This window comes from Leptopilina heterotoma, unplaced genomic scaffold, assembly GCF_015476425.1.
Source record: "Leptopilina heterotoma isolate Lh14 unplaced genomic scaffold, ASM1547642v1 Lhet_92, whole genome shotgun sequence".
NCBI lineage: Eukaryota > Metazoa > Arthropoda > Insecta > Hymenoptera > Figitidae > Leptopilina > Leptopilina heterotoma.
Genome location: NW_025111199.1, coordinates 2,590,646 through 2,607,082, shown reverse-complemented (window position 1 = coordinate 2,607,082; position 16,437 = coordinate 2,590,646). Strand labels below are relative to the sequence as shown.

General features: G+C 25.9%; 3 protein-coding genes and 1 long non-coding RNA gene across 7 annotated transcripts in view; 3 read left to right on the top strand and 1 right to left on the bottom strand.

Moving 5' to 3' along the window:
* Positions 1-16,437, bottom strand: part of LOC122511980 (ankyrin-1-like) — a 42,736-nt gene that overhangs the window by 5,437 nt on the left and 20,862 nt on the right. The window lies entirely within an intron of this gene.
* On the top strand, positions 5,934-8,945 carry LOC122511979. Of its 2 annotated transcripts, none has more exons than XM_043627578.1 (2): positions 5,934-5,977; positions 6,073-8,945. In XM_043627578.1, the coding sequence occupies exon 2, from the start codon at positions 6,320-6,322 to the stop codon at positions 8,768-8,770; it is 2,451 nt and encodes an 816-aa protein (XP_043483513.1). In that variant the 5' UTR covers positions 5,934-5,977; positions 6,073-6,319; the 3' UTR covers positions 8,771-8,945. The 2 variants fall into 2 exon arrangements, with proteins under 2 accessions (XP_043483513.1, XP_043483514.1); XM_043627579.1 differs by lacking the exon at positions 5,934-5,977 and having other exon boundaries at positions 6,017-6,941; positions 6,978-8,945.
* Positions 9,019-12,038, top strand: LOC122511978. 2 transcript variants are annotated; one of them, XM_043627575.1, is made up of 2 exons: positions 9,019-9,069; positions 9,165-12,038. In XM_043627575.1, the coding sequence occupies exon 2, from the start codon at positions 9,412-9,414 to the stop codon at positions 11,860-11,862; it is 2,451 nt and encodes an 816-aa protein (XP_043483510.1). In that variant the 5' UTR covers positions 9,019-9,069; positions 9,165-9,411; the 3' UTR covers positions 11,863-12,038. The 2 variants fall into 2 exon arrangements, with proteins under 2 accessions (XP_043483510.1, XP_043483512.1); XM_043627577.1 differs by lacking the exon at positions 9,019-9,069 and having other exon boundaries at positions 9,109-10,033; positions 10,070-12,038.
* On the top strand, positions 12,116-12,424 carry LOC122511981. The gene is made up of 2 exons (XR_006302578.1): positions 12,116-12,166; positions 12,262-12,424. It is a non-coding gene; the product is annotated as an uncharacterized LOC122511981 (long non-coding RNA).

Here is a 16,437-nt window from a genome sequence, read left to right as displayed (position 1 = left end):
CAAAATGGCGGATGACTTTTTTAAAAATTGATCCAATTTACCTGAAATTTGTTACTCGGGGGTTGTCAAGGTCGCTGATTACGAATATGATGATGATTTTTCAAAATCCAAAATGGCGGATCCAATATGGAGGATGACTTTTTTAAAAATTGATCCAATTTACCTGAAATTTGTTACTCGGGGGTTGTCGGGATCGCTGATTACGAATATGATGATAATAAAAGATATTATGATGATATGATATTATGATTAATATGATAATATTAATCATAATTATGATGATAATATTTTGTTGTATTTGAATGTGATGATAATTTTTCAAAATCCAAAATGGCGGATCCAATATGGCAGACATTTTTTTTAAAAAATTTGGATTCGCTTGAAAATTATCATTCGGGGGTTTTCAGGGTCGCTGATGACGAATCCGATGTCAGTTTTTCAAAATTTAAAATTGCGGATCCAATATGGCATACCGTGGAGATCGACTTCACCCATGAACTTATTGGAAAGGTGAAATGCGTTAGGACATTTCAATGGAATTTGAATTTTTGCACTCTCTTTATAGCTGTTCTATGAAACCAGCATTTATAAAATTTGTTCTGCTTTTATGATAAAAACAAAATTTTTTTTTTAAAAAATGTCCGCCATATTGGATCCGACATTTTGAATTTTTAAAAACAGACATCCGATTCGTCATCAGCGACCCCGAAAACCCCCAATGATAATTTTCAAGCGAATCAAAAATTTAAAAAAAATGTCCGCCATATTGGATCCGCCATTTTAAATTTTGAAAAACCATCATCATATTCGTAGTCAGGGACCCCAAAACCCCCCGAGTAACAAATTTCATGTAATTTTGATCAATTTTTAAAAATCCGTCCGCCATATTGGATCGCCATCTTGAATTTTGAAAAACCGACATCAGATTCGTAATCAGCGACCCCAAAAACCCCCGAGTATCAAATTTCAGGTAATTTGGATTAATTTTTAAAAGCCGTCCGCCATATTGGAGTACGCCATTTTGAATTCTGAAATACCGACATCAGATTCGTAATCAGCGACCCCGAAAACCCCTGAGTAACAAGTTTTAGACAAATTGGACGATTTTTTATTCTTGGCATTCTGGGCACATTTACCCAGTAAAAAAAATTCGATACACGGACCGCGGAGTTCGTATACGAGCTCGGTAGCTCGTATGAGAAATATGAGAAATCTCTCATACGAGCCTTTTCCGTAATGAGAAGTGTATAGATGCTTGTATACGAGGTGACTTTTAAAGCATTTTTATTAATATAACACTATTTTAAAGTAAATGTAGATAATAGAAATGAATTTTCAAAGTAAAACAAAGCTAAATTTATAAGGGAAATGAAGTTTTAAGAAAAAAAGGATAATTTTGTTCAAAGAATTTATTCACACTGAAAAAAGGTTAGAATTTGATAATTCCTTGTTACTCTAACTTACCGACATTAGATATTTCTCGGATGCGGTAAGCACGATTTTGTATTAAATTTAATTTTTTTATATGAACATTTATTTAATAAATAATAATATATTATTAATTAGCAATGAAGAAAAACTTATTTATTCTACCGCCCTTTAAGAAGTATTATAATTAAATATTTCAAACTCCGTAATTAGAATTCTATTTAAGTCCGTAATAGTTTCAAATTTTTATAAAGTTGATATGAAAATTCACGAAAAATGAAAAGGAAAAATTGACGAGAATTGTCGAAGTTGAATGAATAAGTTTGCCTGAATTAACCGACTCTGAACGAGCAGTAGCAAATCCGCCACATCGCGTCACTACGATCCATTACGTCTGTACGGCGTTAACTATTTATCAGTGTTATTTTGAAGGTGTTCAATAAAAATTGTTCTTCAAAAAATAATACAATGTTTGATATTTTATTAATTAATTATAATTTTTATTTTTGGTTTCAAACATTTTTAAATATATTTTCACTTATCTCACAAGCGCAGAAAAATCTGTCTGTTATTAGTATATAAGACAGCTCACATATTTCCACAGTATCGTACGGAAGCTTCTACGCGCCACCCTGCGGCACTCACTCGCTTTACGAGGCACAAGGCAAATGTCGTTTGAAGCACCCTGCTAGTGAATGCCTTGTACGATGCCTCGGTGTGTGCCTCGTAGGGTGCCTCGATGCGTGCTTTGTGCGACCAGTAGTAGACCAGTGTTTTGAAATTTTAAACGGCTTTAAATGTAAATCAGAATTCTCAAAAAAAAAATTTGACTAGTTCAGGTTAAATTAATAACTAATTGCTGTTAATATTTTTAAATTAAAAAGTGTAAATTTTAGAATAATTACAAATTTTGTTGAATCTTTTTTTGGATTGTAGTGAGGGTGTTGAAATGTATTTTTACTTGAGAGATAGGTTATATAACCTCTAGTTGTCTTAAAAATTTTAAGCAAATATGTACATCTTGAATAATTATTGAATTCAATCCTCATATATAAAAATATATTGAATCGTACTTGCAGCTTGTCATAAATAACTTTTTTGGTAGGTGAAAATGGTGAAAACATAACCTTGACATTTTATACTCAAGTAAAAGAAACATTTCAACACCCTCACTACAATCTAAAACAAGATTCAACAAAATTTGTAATTGAAGGGTGGCATGACAAAAATGGTCAAGCAACAATTTAACGATTTTACAGGAAACGAAAATAACACATTAAAAATTTTTTCTGATCATTAAAAAAAAATCTAAAAAAAACCGTTTGGAAATACTATTTCGCTCAATCAGTAGAAATAAAATTTATGAAGATAAACCTACAACCTACATATTAGTGAGAAAAATAAGTAAAAGTGTACTATTTTGTGGTTACGTCAAATGCGCATATTTTGTTATAAAATTATAATTGTTAAAAAATATACAGTTTAAAGAAAAACTGAAAAATTAGTTTTTTAATATTGAAATGACGAATTGAATGCAAAAAAGTTTGCTTTGAAAAAGTTGTTTGTTTTCAAGAAAATTGTTAATTTAATGTTAACTTTTGAAAGTAAAAAGTATAGAAATTATCAAATGTAAACTACAAACAGGAATAGTAGTTTTTGTTTGTTTGACCGTATTATATATTTTGTAGGATAATGAAAAGGCCTAGATACGGTTATTTTATATGATGTTTATTTTATAATCCCGACTAGTTTCGAACCATATGGTTCCTCATCAGGGGATGAACAATTTTACAGAAAATTATCCAAATATTGGACACATCATAAAAAGATTTCAAAAAGGATTAAAATATCTGAAAAAAATAATTAAAATTGTTTTAATTTTAATTTAAAAAGATTTTATGAGGTTATGTTTTAATTTGTGAAAAAAAATGAAAAAGTTTCTTACCCTTTAGAAGAACATTACAAGTATAGAAAAGGAAAAAAAATTTTTTATTGTAAAAAAAAAAAAAAAAAAAAAAAAAAAAAAAAAAAAAAAATTTTTTTAAAAAAAAAACATTTTATATTAAACAATTTAATTAATTTTATAAATTTTGTAGAAACACATTTTTTGCAAAAAATGTGCTTCTATGAACAGAGAGTTATGACAGAGAGGTTGGGTTGTGTATTAGGGTCCAGGTATGATAGGTAAAGTAGATTTCTATGTTATTAAACTTTTTAAATTATGTTTTAAAATAAGTAATTAAATTATAGTATATTTTATCTAGATTGTCAATATCTGTTCTATAATTAATACTATTAGTATTATTTTTTATATAGAACATTTCCAAATTTTTTCTTTTCCAGTTATTTATTTCAATTTGTAAAATATTTGTATTGTCAAAATCAAAAGAATGTTTATTATCAAAAGTATGATTAGTTAAAGCATTAATATTTTGGTTGTGAGTGACATATCGTTTATGTTCTTTTATTCTAGTTTTAAGATGTCTTAAGGTTTCTCCGATATAACAACTATCACAATCTTTGCATTGAATTTTATATACACATCCAACTCTCTGAAATTTCTCTGTTGGATCTTTAAATTTTGGAAAAATACAGTTTTTTAAATTATTAGAGTTAGTGAAAACTAATTTAAATTTATGTTGTTTAAATATATTAAAAAATATTTCATCAAAATTATAAAATAATTAATTAATTAATTAATTATACTTATAAAAAATTGAATTCTGATCCTACAATCTCCATTCAAAATTGTTTACGAAATCTTTTAAAATCTTTTTTAAATAAAAAATACTTTGAAAAAAACACATATAAATTTCTCAATTGCACAAATGGTGTTGCTCCAAAATTTTATGGATTACCAAAATTACATAAAAATAACATCCCTATGAGACCAATTACATCTTTCATAGGTAATCCAATATATAATCTATCAAAACTTATAGCTAACATTTTAAAAAAATCCCTAAATACCGAAAATAATCACTATATTAAAGACAGCTGGGATTTTAAAAATAAACTTAATAATATTTTTATTCCTCCAAATTTTACAATCTTTTCACTTGATGTTGTTTCCATGTATACAAACATATCTTGGACACTAATCAACAACACTATTAAAAGCAAATGGTCAGAAATTGAAAAACACACAAACTTCTCGCAGGATGATTTTCTTGAAGCTTTAAATTTATGTTTAAATTCGGCATACTGTCAATTCCAAGGAGAATTTTATAAACAAATATTTGGTTTACCAATGGGTTCTCCAATATCCTCAAGTGCGGCTAATATTGTCATGGAGGGTATTGAGGATAAAATTTTAAACAAAATCAAATATAAAATTATTTTTTATTTTCGATATATTGATGATATATTAATTTGTGCACCTTCAAATAAGGTGGACGATATATTATGTAGATTCAATTCTATCGATAAACATTTAAAATTTACTTTAGAGTTATCTAACAATAATAAAATTAACTTTCTAGATCTTTCCCTTTCAATTGACAGTAATAATTTTATTGAAACAAATTGGTTTCGTAAATCTATATGGACGGGCAGATATATGAATTTCTATTCACACCACCCTCTAAGTTATAAAATAGGTATTATATACACTCTAGTTGATAGGGCTATTAAATTGTCAGATCAACAATTTCATCTTGAAAATCTTAACATTGTTAAAAAAACATTGCTACTTAATGGATACCCAATAGATCTGTTAAATAGAAAGATTTCACAGAGGTATAATGCTCTTACCAATAACTTACATAGAAAAATAAATAACAACAATTTTCCAATTGAAAAAATTATAAGTATACCTTATATTCAAAATTTTGATGAAATATTTTTTAATATATTTAAACAACATAAATTTAAATTAGTTTTCACTAACTCTAATAATTTAAAAAACTGTATTTTTCCAAAATTTAAAGATCCAACAGAGAAATTTCAGAGAGTTGGATGTGTATATAAAATTCAATGCAAAGATTGTGATAGTTGTTATATCGGAGAAACCTTAAGACATCTTAAAACTAGAATAAAAGAACATAAACGATATGTCACTCACAACCAAAATATTAATGCTTTAACTAATCATACTTTTGATAATAAACATTCTTTTGATTTTGACAATACAAATATTTTACAAATTGAAATAAATAACTGGAAAAGAAAAAATTTGGAAATGTTCTATATAAAAAATAATACTAATAGTATTAATTATAGAACAGATATTGACAATCTAGATAAAATATACTATAATTTAATTACTTATTTTAAAACATAATTTAAAAAGTTTAATAACATAGAAATCTACTTTACCTATCATACCTGGACCCTAATACACAACCCAACCTCTCTGTCATAACTCTCTGTTCATAGAAGCACATTTTTTGCAAAAAATGTGTTTCTACAAAATTTATAAAATTAATTAAATTGTTTAATATAAAATGTTTTTTTTTAAAAAAAATTTTTTTTTTTTTTTTTTTTTTTTTTTTTTTTTTACAATAAAAAATTTTTTTCCTTTTCTATACTTGTAATGTTCTTCTAAAGGGTAAGAAACTTTTTCATTTTTTTTCACAAATTAAAACATAACCTCATAAAATCTTTTTAAATTAAAATTAAAACAATTTTAATTATTTTTTTCAGATATTTTAATCCTTTTTGAAATCTTTTTATGATGTGTCCAATATTTGGATAATTTTCTGTAAAATTGTTCATCCCCTGATGAGGAACCATATGGTTCGAAACTAGTCGGGATTATAAAATAAACATCATATAAAATAACCGTATCTAGGCCTTTTCATTATCCTACAAAATATATAATACGGTCAAACAAACAAAAACTACTATTATACACTGGCCTTAAAACCAATAAGACTCTACATCAATCAACATGAATAAAGAATTTTACGAACGAATTCTCCATCAATTTGGACAACACACTCTGAATGAAATTAAAAATTGGATTAAACTTAATTATAGGATCGCTCGAAGGAAGAACCAAAGGAAATTTCTCTATGTATGTAAAAATTTATGTATCTTGCCAGATCATATTGTTAATAACACGTTTTTGAATTTTCGTTTTTTCTCAAAATCATGCTGCGATGGTTTAGAAACTAATACTCAATTTTTCGGAAGGAAAATTTTAAAATTAGAACTTTCTGACATATCAAGTGAGATTAAATATTTATATAAAAATTTACATTTTTTTAACATTAAAATTTTACAATTAACTAATAATGATTTTTTTACATTTTTAAAAAAACAAGTTTACTTAAATCTTAATAAATATCAAATTAAACTAAAGAATTCTTCAAAACTTAAAATCGAAAAATTAAAAAGTCAACAAATTATTAAAATAAAAACTAATCAAAATTGGATTGAAAATTTAACTCCATTAAACATTCCTAAAAATGTCTCTGACATTTTAGCTCTAGGAGGTAATTTTGGTTTTCCATATTCTTCAAAGCAAATACCAATCCCCACTATAATTTCAAATGTAGAATATGGCATAAGGAATATTCCCTCTGATACTAAAAATACTATCAGAGGGAATATATCTTACTGGTTGCAAAATTTAATACTTAATAAAACTACTTTTAATTGTACTCAAGTAAATCTAATTAATAAAATTAACGAAACAAAAAAATTTTTAAACTCTAATAAAAATATTGTTGTAACCACTGCCGATAAATGTAACAAAACTGTTATTATAACAAAAAATGATTATATTTCGAAAACACTTAATCTTTTAACTGATACGACTACTTATAAAAAATTGAATTCTGATCCTACAATCTCCATTCAAAATTGTTTACGAAATCTTTTAAAATCTTTTTTAAATAAAAAATACTTTGAAAAAAACACATATAAATTTCTCAATTGCACAAATGGTGTTGCTCCAAAATTTTATGGATTACCAAAATTACATAAAAATAACATCCCTATGAGACCAATTACATCTTTCATAGGTAATCCAATATATAATCTATCAAAACTTATAGCTAACATTTTAAAAAAATCCCTAAATACCGAAAATAATCACTATATTAAAGACAGCTGGGATTTTAAAAATAAACTTAATAATATTTTTATTCCTCCAAATTTTACAATCTTTTCACTTGATGTTGTTTCCATGTATACAAACATATCTTGGACACTAATCAACAACACTATTAAAAGCAAATGGTCAGAAATTGAAAAACACACAAACTTCTCGCAGGATGATTTTCTTGAAGCTTTAAATTTATGTTTAAATTCGGCATACTGTCAATTCCAAGGAGAATTTTATAAACAAATATTTGGTTTACCAATGGGTTCTCCAATATCCTCAAGTGCGGCTAATATTGTCATGGAGGGTATTGAGGATAAAATTTTAAACAAAATCAAATATAAAATTATTTTTTATTTTCGATATATTGATGATATATTAATTTGTGCACCTTCAAATAAGGTGGACGATATATTATGTAGATTCAATTCTATCGATAAACATTTAAAATTTACTTTAGAGTTATCTAACAATAATAAAATTAACTTTCTAGATCTTTCCCTTTCAATTGACAGTAATAATTTTATTGAAACAAATTGGTTTCGTAAATCTATATGGACGGGCAGATATATGAATTTCTATTCACACCACCCTCTAAGTTATAAAATAGGTATTATATACACTCTAGTTGATAGGGCTATTAAATTGTCAGATCAACAATTTCATCTTGAAAATCTTAACATTGTTAAAAAAACATTGCTACTTAATGGATACCCAATAGATCTGTTAAATAGAAAGATTTCACAGAGGTATAATGCTCTTACCAATAACTTACATAGAAAAATAAATAACAACAATTTTCCAATTGAAAAAATTATAAGTATACCTTATATTCAAAATTTTGATGAAATATTTTTTAATATATTTAAACAACATAAATTTAAATTAGTTTTCACTAACTCTAATAATTTAAAAAACTGTATTTTTCCAAAATTTAAAGATCCAACAGAGAAATTTCAGAGAGTTGGATGTGTATATAAAATTCAATGCAAAGATTGTGATAGTTGTTATATCGGAGAAACCTTAAGACATCTTAAAACTAGAATAAAAGAACATAAACGATATGTCACTCACAACCAAAATATTAATGCTTTAACTAATCATACTTTTGATAATAAACATTCTTTTGATTTTGACAATACAAATATTTTACAAATTGAAATAAATAACTGGAAAAGAAAAAATTTGGAAATGTTCTATATAAAAAATAATACTAATAGTATTAATTATAGAACAGATATTGACAATCTAGATAAAATATACTATAATTTAATTACTTATTTTAAAACATAATTTAAAAAGTTTAATAACATAGAAATCTACTTTACCTATCATACCTGGACCCTAATACACAACCCAACCTCTCTGTCATAACTCTCTGTTCATAGAAGCACATTTTTTGCAAAAAATGTGTTTCTACAAAATTTATAAAATTAATTAAATTGTTTAATATAAAATGTTTTTTTTTAAAAAAATTTTTTTTTTTTTTTTTTTTTTTTTTTTTTTTTTTTTTTTTTTTTTTTTTTTTTTTTTTTTTTTTTACAATAAAAAATTTTTTTTCCTTTTCTATACTTGTAATGTTCTTCTAAAGGGTAAGAAACTTTTTCATTTTTTTTCACAAATTAAAACATAACCTCATAAAATCTTTTTAAATTAAAATTAAAACAATTTTAATTATTTTTTTCAGATATTTTAATCCTTTTTGAAATCTTTTTATGATGTGTCCAATATTTGGATAATTTTCTGTAAAATTGTTCATCCCCTGATGAGGAACCATATGGTTCGAAACTAGTCGGGATTATAAAATAAACATCATATAAAATAACCGTATCTAGGCCTTTTCATTATCCTACAAAATATATAATACGGTCAAACAAACAAAAACTACTATTATACACTGGCCTTAAAACCAATAAGACTCTACATCAATCAACATGAATAAAGAATTTTACGAACGAATTCTCCATCAATTTGGACAACACACTCTGAATGAAATTAAAAATTGGATTAAACTTAATTATAGGATCGCTCGAAGGAAGAACCAAAGGAAATTTCTCTATGTATGTAAAAATTTATGTATCTTGCCAGATCATATTGTTAATAACACGTTTTTGAATTTTCGTTTTTTCTCAAAATCATGCTGCGATGGTTTAGAAACTAATACTCAATTTTTCGGAAGGAAAATTTTAAAATTAGAACTTTCTGACATATCAAGTGAGATTAAATATTTATATAAAAATTTACATTTTTTTAACATTAAAATTTTACAATTAACTAATAATGATTTTTTTACATTTTTAAAAAAACAAGTTTACTTAAATCTTAATAAATATCAAATTAAACTAAAGAATTCTTCAAAACTTAAAATCGAAAAATTAAAAAGTCAACAAATTATTAAAATAAAAACTAATCAAAATTGGATTGAAAATTTAACTCCATTAAACATTCCTAAAAATGTCTCTGACATTTTAGCTCTAGGAGGTAATTTTGGTTTTCCATATTCTTCAAAGCAAATACCAATCCCCACTATAATTTCAAATGTAGAATATGGCATAAGGAATATTCCCTCTGATACTAAAAATACTATCAGAGGGAATATATCTTACTGGTTGCAAAATTTAATACTTAATAAAACTACTTTTAATTGTACTCAAGTAAATCTAATTAATAAAATTAACGAAACAAAAAAATTTTTAAACTCTAATAAAAATATTGTTGTAACCACTGCCGATAAATGTAACAAAACTGTTATTATAACAAAAAATGATTATATTTCGAAAACACTTAATCTTTTAACTGATACGACTACTTATAAAAAATTGAATTCTGATCCTACAATCTCCATTCAAAATTGTTTACGAAATCTTTTAAAATCTTTTTTAAATAAAAAATACTTTGAAAAAAACACATATAAATTTCTCAATTGCACAAATGGTGTTGCTCCAAAATTTTATGGATTACCAAAATTACATAAAAATAACATCCCTATGAGACCAATTACATCTTTCATAGGTAATCCAATATATAATCTATCAAAACTTATAGCTAACATTTTAAAAAAATCCCTAAATACCGAAAATAATCACTATATTAAAGACAGCTGGGATTTTAAAAATAAACTTAATAATATTTTTATTCCTCCAAATTTTACAATCTTTTCACTTGATGTTGTTTCCATGTATACAAACATATCTTGGACACTAATCAACAACACTATTAAAAGCAAATGGTCAGAAATTGAAAAACACACAAACTTCTCGCAGGATGATTTTCTTGAAGCTTTAAATTTATGTTTAAATTCGGCATACTGTCAATTCCAAGGAGAATTTTATAAACAAATATTTGGTTTACCAATGGGTTCTCCAATATCCTCAAGTGCGGCTAATATTGTCATGGAGGGTATTGAGGATAAAATTTTAAACAAAATCAAATATAAAATTATTTTTTATTTTCGATATATTGATGATACATTAATTTGTGCACCTTCAAATAAGGTGGACGATATATTATGTAGATTCAATTCTATCGATAAACATTTAAAATTTACTTTAGAGTTATCTAACAATAATAAAATTAACTTTCTAGATCTTTCCCTTTCAATTGACAGTAATAATTTTATTGAAACAAATTGGTTTCGTAAATCTATATGGACGGGCAGATATATGAATTTCTATTCACACCACCCTCTAAGTTATAAAATAGGTATTATATACACTCTAGTTGATAGGGCTATTAAATTGTCAGATCAACAATTTCATCTTGAAAATCTTAACATTGTTAAAAAAACATTGCTACTTAATGGATACCCAATAGATCTGTTAAATAGAAAGATTTCACAGAGGTATAATGCTCTTACCAATAACTTACATAGAAAAATAAATAACAACAATTTTCCAATTGAAAAAATTATAAGTATACCTTATATTCAAAATTTTGATGAAATATTTTTTAATATATTTAAACAACATAAATTTAAATTAGTTTTCACTAACTCTAATAATTTAAAAAACTGTATTTTTCCAAAATTTAAAGATCCAACAGAGAAATTTCAGAGAGTTGGATGTGTATATAAAATTCAATGCAAAGATTGTGATAGTTGTTATATCGGAGAAACCTTAAGACATCTTAAAACTAGAATAAAAGAACATAAACGATATGTCACTCACAACCAAAATATTAATGCTTTAACTAATCATACTTTTGATAATAAACATTCTTTTGATTTTGACAATACAAATATTTTACAAATTGAAATAAATAACTGGAAAAGAAAAAATTTGGAAATGTTCTATATAAAAAATAATACTAATAGTATTAATTATAGAACAGATATTGACAATCTAGATAAAATATACTATAATTTAATTACTTATTTTAAAACATAATTTAAAAAGTTTAATAACATAGAAATCTACTTTACCTATCATACCTGGACCCTAATACACAACCCAACCTCTCTGTCATAACTCTCTGTTCATAGAAGCACATTTTTTGCAAAAAATGTGTTTCTACAAAATTTATAAAATTAATTAAATTGTTTAATATAAAATGTTTTTTTTTTTTTTTTTAAAAAATTTTTTTTTTTTTTTTTTTTTTTTTTTTTTTTTTTTTTTTTTTTTTTTTTTTTTTTTTTTTTTTACAATAAAAAATTTTTTTTCCTTTTCTATACTTGTAATGTTCTTCTAAAGGGTAAGAAACTTTTTCATTTTTTTTCACAAATTAAAACATAACCTCATAAAATCTTTTTAAATTAAAATTAAAACAATTTTAATTATTTTTTTCAGATATTTTAATCCTTTTTGAAATCTTTTTATGATGTGTCCAATATTTGGATAATTTTCTGTAAAATTGTTCATCCCCTGATGAGGAACCATATGGTTCGAAACTAGTCGGGATTATAAAATAAACATCATATAAAATAACCGTATCTAGGCCTTTTCATTATCCTACAAAATACAAACAGGAATATTTAAAAATTAACAGAAGAATAATATTTAAATTATTGAAAATTAGATAAAGAATAAAAATTATTTCTAAATAGACATACAGTTTTTCAGAGAAATTTAATATATATTTAATGATATAAAAAAGAAATAAATATTTTTAACGATATTAATCTATTCATAATAATATTCATTTCTTTTGTTTTTTAACTGAATTGCATTGTAAGTAAAAATATGTAGGCTATTGTCTTATTCTTATTTTTATTAAAAACGAGTTTAAAAAACAATTTACAAGAAAATCCTTTTACAGAACTGTGTAAAAGAATTTACCTGATTTTTTTCTAAAAATATCTCAATTTCGAAAAATTGTTGCTGACTCCCTTTTGTCATGCCACCCTTCAATTATTCTAAAATTTACACTTTTTAATTTAAAAATATTAACAGCAATTAGCTATTAATTTAACCTGAACTAGTCAAATTTTTTTTTTGAGAATTCTGATTTACATTTAAAGCCGTTTAAAATTTCAAAACACTGGTCTACTACTGGTCGCACAAAGCACGCATCAAGGCACCCTACGAGGCACACACCGAGGCATCGTACAAGGCATTCACTAGCAGGGTGCTTCAAACGACATTTGCCTTGTGCCTCGTAAAGCGAGTGAGTGCCGCAGGGTGGCGCGTAGAAGCTTCCGTAGTATCGTGAATTATGTATTTGTATGCGAAGTCTTATACACTGTGTTTATGTATGCGTTTCGTCGTTAGTGTGTGTTTGCCGATGTGAATTCTCAATGCTTTATATGTGTAGTGTGTGTGTATGTGGGGCGTTTCATATGAAAACGACGTATGATGTCTCAGATTTTTCTCATATTATCAGAATTGAGAGTGATTAGGGTCCTAATGAAGTATACTAAGTAACAATAAAAAATTATTTTTATTTTTCTAGATATTTGCATTAAAAAATTTTTGTAACATTTTTTTATTTTGAAAATAACTTTTTCTTGCTTTGAGTTACAAAAAATTGTTCTGAACATTTTTTGTGCTCAAAATACTAAACTTTGAGAAAAAAATTACTAAAAATAAAAATTATGAATTTTAGGTTAATTTGTTTAAACAATAAAATTTGTTTTTAGTATTTAAACCTTTTCTCCCTGTTTCTTAGGTCTGAAAAAAATCATGAATAATGTTGATAATATAATAAAACTTTCCTGAAATTTTTAGCTTGGCGTTATTTTTTGTTTTCGAGAAAAAAATTCCTAAAGATTACAGTGCAAGCGCTCCGCTCAGCGAGGAGCTGTCCGCCAGGTGTTAAAAATTGCCAATATTGGAGTTATTATTGATAAAGGATAAAAATGGTAATTTGTACATTTAATATATTTTAAATATTTAATAATTTAACAAAAAACGGTATGCTGCCCCCGAAAATTTAAGAAGACCAACGAGTGATTTTATTTTAAATTCAAAAGATTTTTTTATGTCGTTAGCAGAGGAATAACAATAATAAAATTTAAACGTTGTAGTACCTAGTAAAAAAGAAAGTATTGAGTGGAGTGTTTAGGAATTGAGTGAAGCTCTGAGCCAATACGGATTTGAGTAAAAACCGTATTGGGACGTTTGACTTAATCTTTTTTTCATCCGCCGAATACGGTCTTATTTTAGCATTAAAATTAATAATAATAACATAACCAGAGTACACATTATAAATTGAAAGCACAATTGTCCTGGAATGTGAAAATGCCGATTTCGATAAGAAACAGTGAATATTTTTTGTTAAAAATTGGTAAAAGCAAAGTTTGACAAGCGCGACTGAATTTACCATGTGAATAAATGAAGCGGTAAGTTTAAATGGACGAAATGGACTAAAAAAATCTACTGTTACCGACAGAAAGTTCCTAGAGAATTGTGGTAAATTCAACAAACAATGAAATTTCATTGTTTTACAATTCTCTAGGAACTTTCTGTCAATAACAGTAGATTTCTTTTCGTCCATTTAAACTTACCACTTCATTTATTCACATGGTAAATTCAGTCGTGCTTGTCAAACTTTGCTTTTACCAATTAACAATTTTTAACAAATATTCACTGTTTCTTATCGAAATCGTCATTTTTACATTCCAGGACAATTGTGCTTTCAATTTATAATGTGTACTCTGGTCTTGTGATTTTAATTTTAATGCTAAAATAAGACCGTATTCGGCGGATGAAAAAAAGATTGAGTCAAACGTCCCAATACGGTTTTTACTCGAATCCGTATTGGCTCAGAGCTTCACTCAATTCCTAAACGCTCCACTCAATACTTGAACATAATTGAACATAATTTAGTTGATCGATTCCAATAGGATCGTTTGTACACGGAGAAACATGAATTATACAATTAGGATTATAGAAAAAGAAGATCATACTGAATATTATCGGATTAATACTCATTATAATCTATTATCAACCTTTCAATGTTTGCAATTGTTAATTGTAACCATTTTTTCATTCCTAATGAAAAAATGTTTTATTTTAATTATTACAAAGATTATTATATTTTTAACCTTTTTTAAAAGTGTTTTTATTCTTTGTAAAATATTAATTTTGTGTCGAATAAGAATAATAATTTTTTGCATTATTGGGTTAGTACTGATTTGTAAAAATTGAATTTTTTAAAATAATCTAAAGAAAACCAATTATATTCATACCAGTTATACTGTTAAATAAAATCAGTTCGAAGCATCCTTTCGTTTCCTGTTATTTTTTATTCCTTTAATATTTAGGAATGTAAATAAATTGCAGTTAAAAATTACATGAAATTATTTCACGTTTTTGAAAGTAATGAAATGGTTGTACCTAACAGGGAAGGGAAAGGCAAAGGTCTTTTTTCGAACATTTAAATACATTTTTTGTTAACCCGGCGAGTATGAGGTTGGGCATGTCATGCCCCACACTTACTTAAACCTTATTAAATCGAAAAATTTTCACTATATCGTTTTGGCACTTCGAGTAGCTGAAGTTATGGGTTCATAAGAGAAGATGGTGATGTGGTGATAGTGTTGTGCAAATTATGTCTTAAATTACTTGGACGTAAACTTCATTTTGGCATAACATGTGGACGTCCACATGAAAAGGGCCCATTTTGGCACTATTCGAGTTATCTATATGGGCGTATTCCTGGCAAAATTTAGAAAATTTTGAGTGATCTTAGAACTTTTTTGGTTAAAAATTCGCTGAGTTATGGAATTTTAAAGTTTAGGACTCCAAAAACCTCATTTTAAGAAAAACGAAATTAAAGATAGCGATACCAACTAATTGTTGTATCTCTGGTTCTTCTTGGAAGTTATTCAGATAAGAATTGTTTCCAGTTCAGGGCACCTTGAAGATAAAAAACCAACAGGTTTTAAATTTTTAAAACCATCCCCCCTCTTAATTTTAAAAAATTTCGTACTTAAGTACTAAAAATCGACAATATTGGCCCTTTTCTAAAAAGGAAAATTTTTCTATTAAAACCCATTTTTATACAAGATTAATGATTAGATACAATTTTATTGTGTAATTTGAAGAAAAAGAATATATATTAAATTTATTAAAAATTTTTTGACAGTCTCTATTATGAAAAAAATGATGCAATACCTAAATTTTCATTTCGACAATTACGAAAAAAGACTCTAACATCAATATCTCTGGTTCTTTTGGGAAGTTATTCAGATGAGAATTTTTTACAGTCCAGGGTACCTAAAAGATTAAAAACCAATAAGTTTTAAATTTTTAAAACCACCCCCCTCCTCTTAATTTTGAAAATACGAAAAACCGACAATATGGGCCCTTTTCTAAAAAAGAGAATTTTTCTATTAAAAAACCATTTTTTTACGAGATTAATGATTAGGTACAATTTTATTGTGTCATTTGAAGAAAAAGAATAGATATTAAACGTATTTAAAATTTTTTGACAGTCTCTATTATGAGAAAATTGACGCAATATCATTTCGACAATTACGAAAAAAAGACTCTAACATCAATATCTCTGGTTCTTCTGGAAAG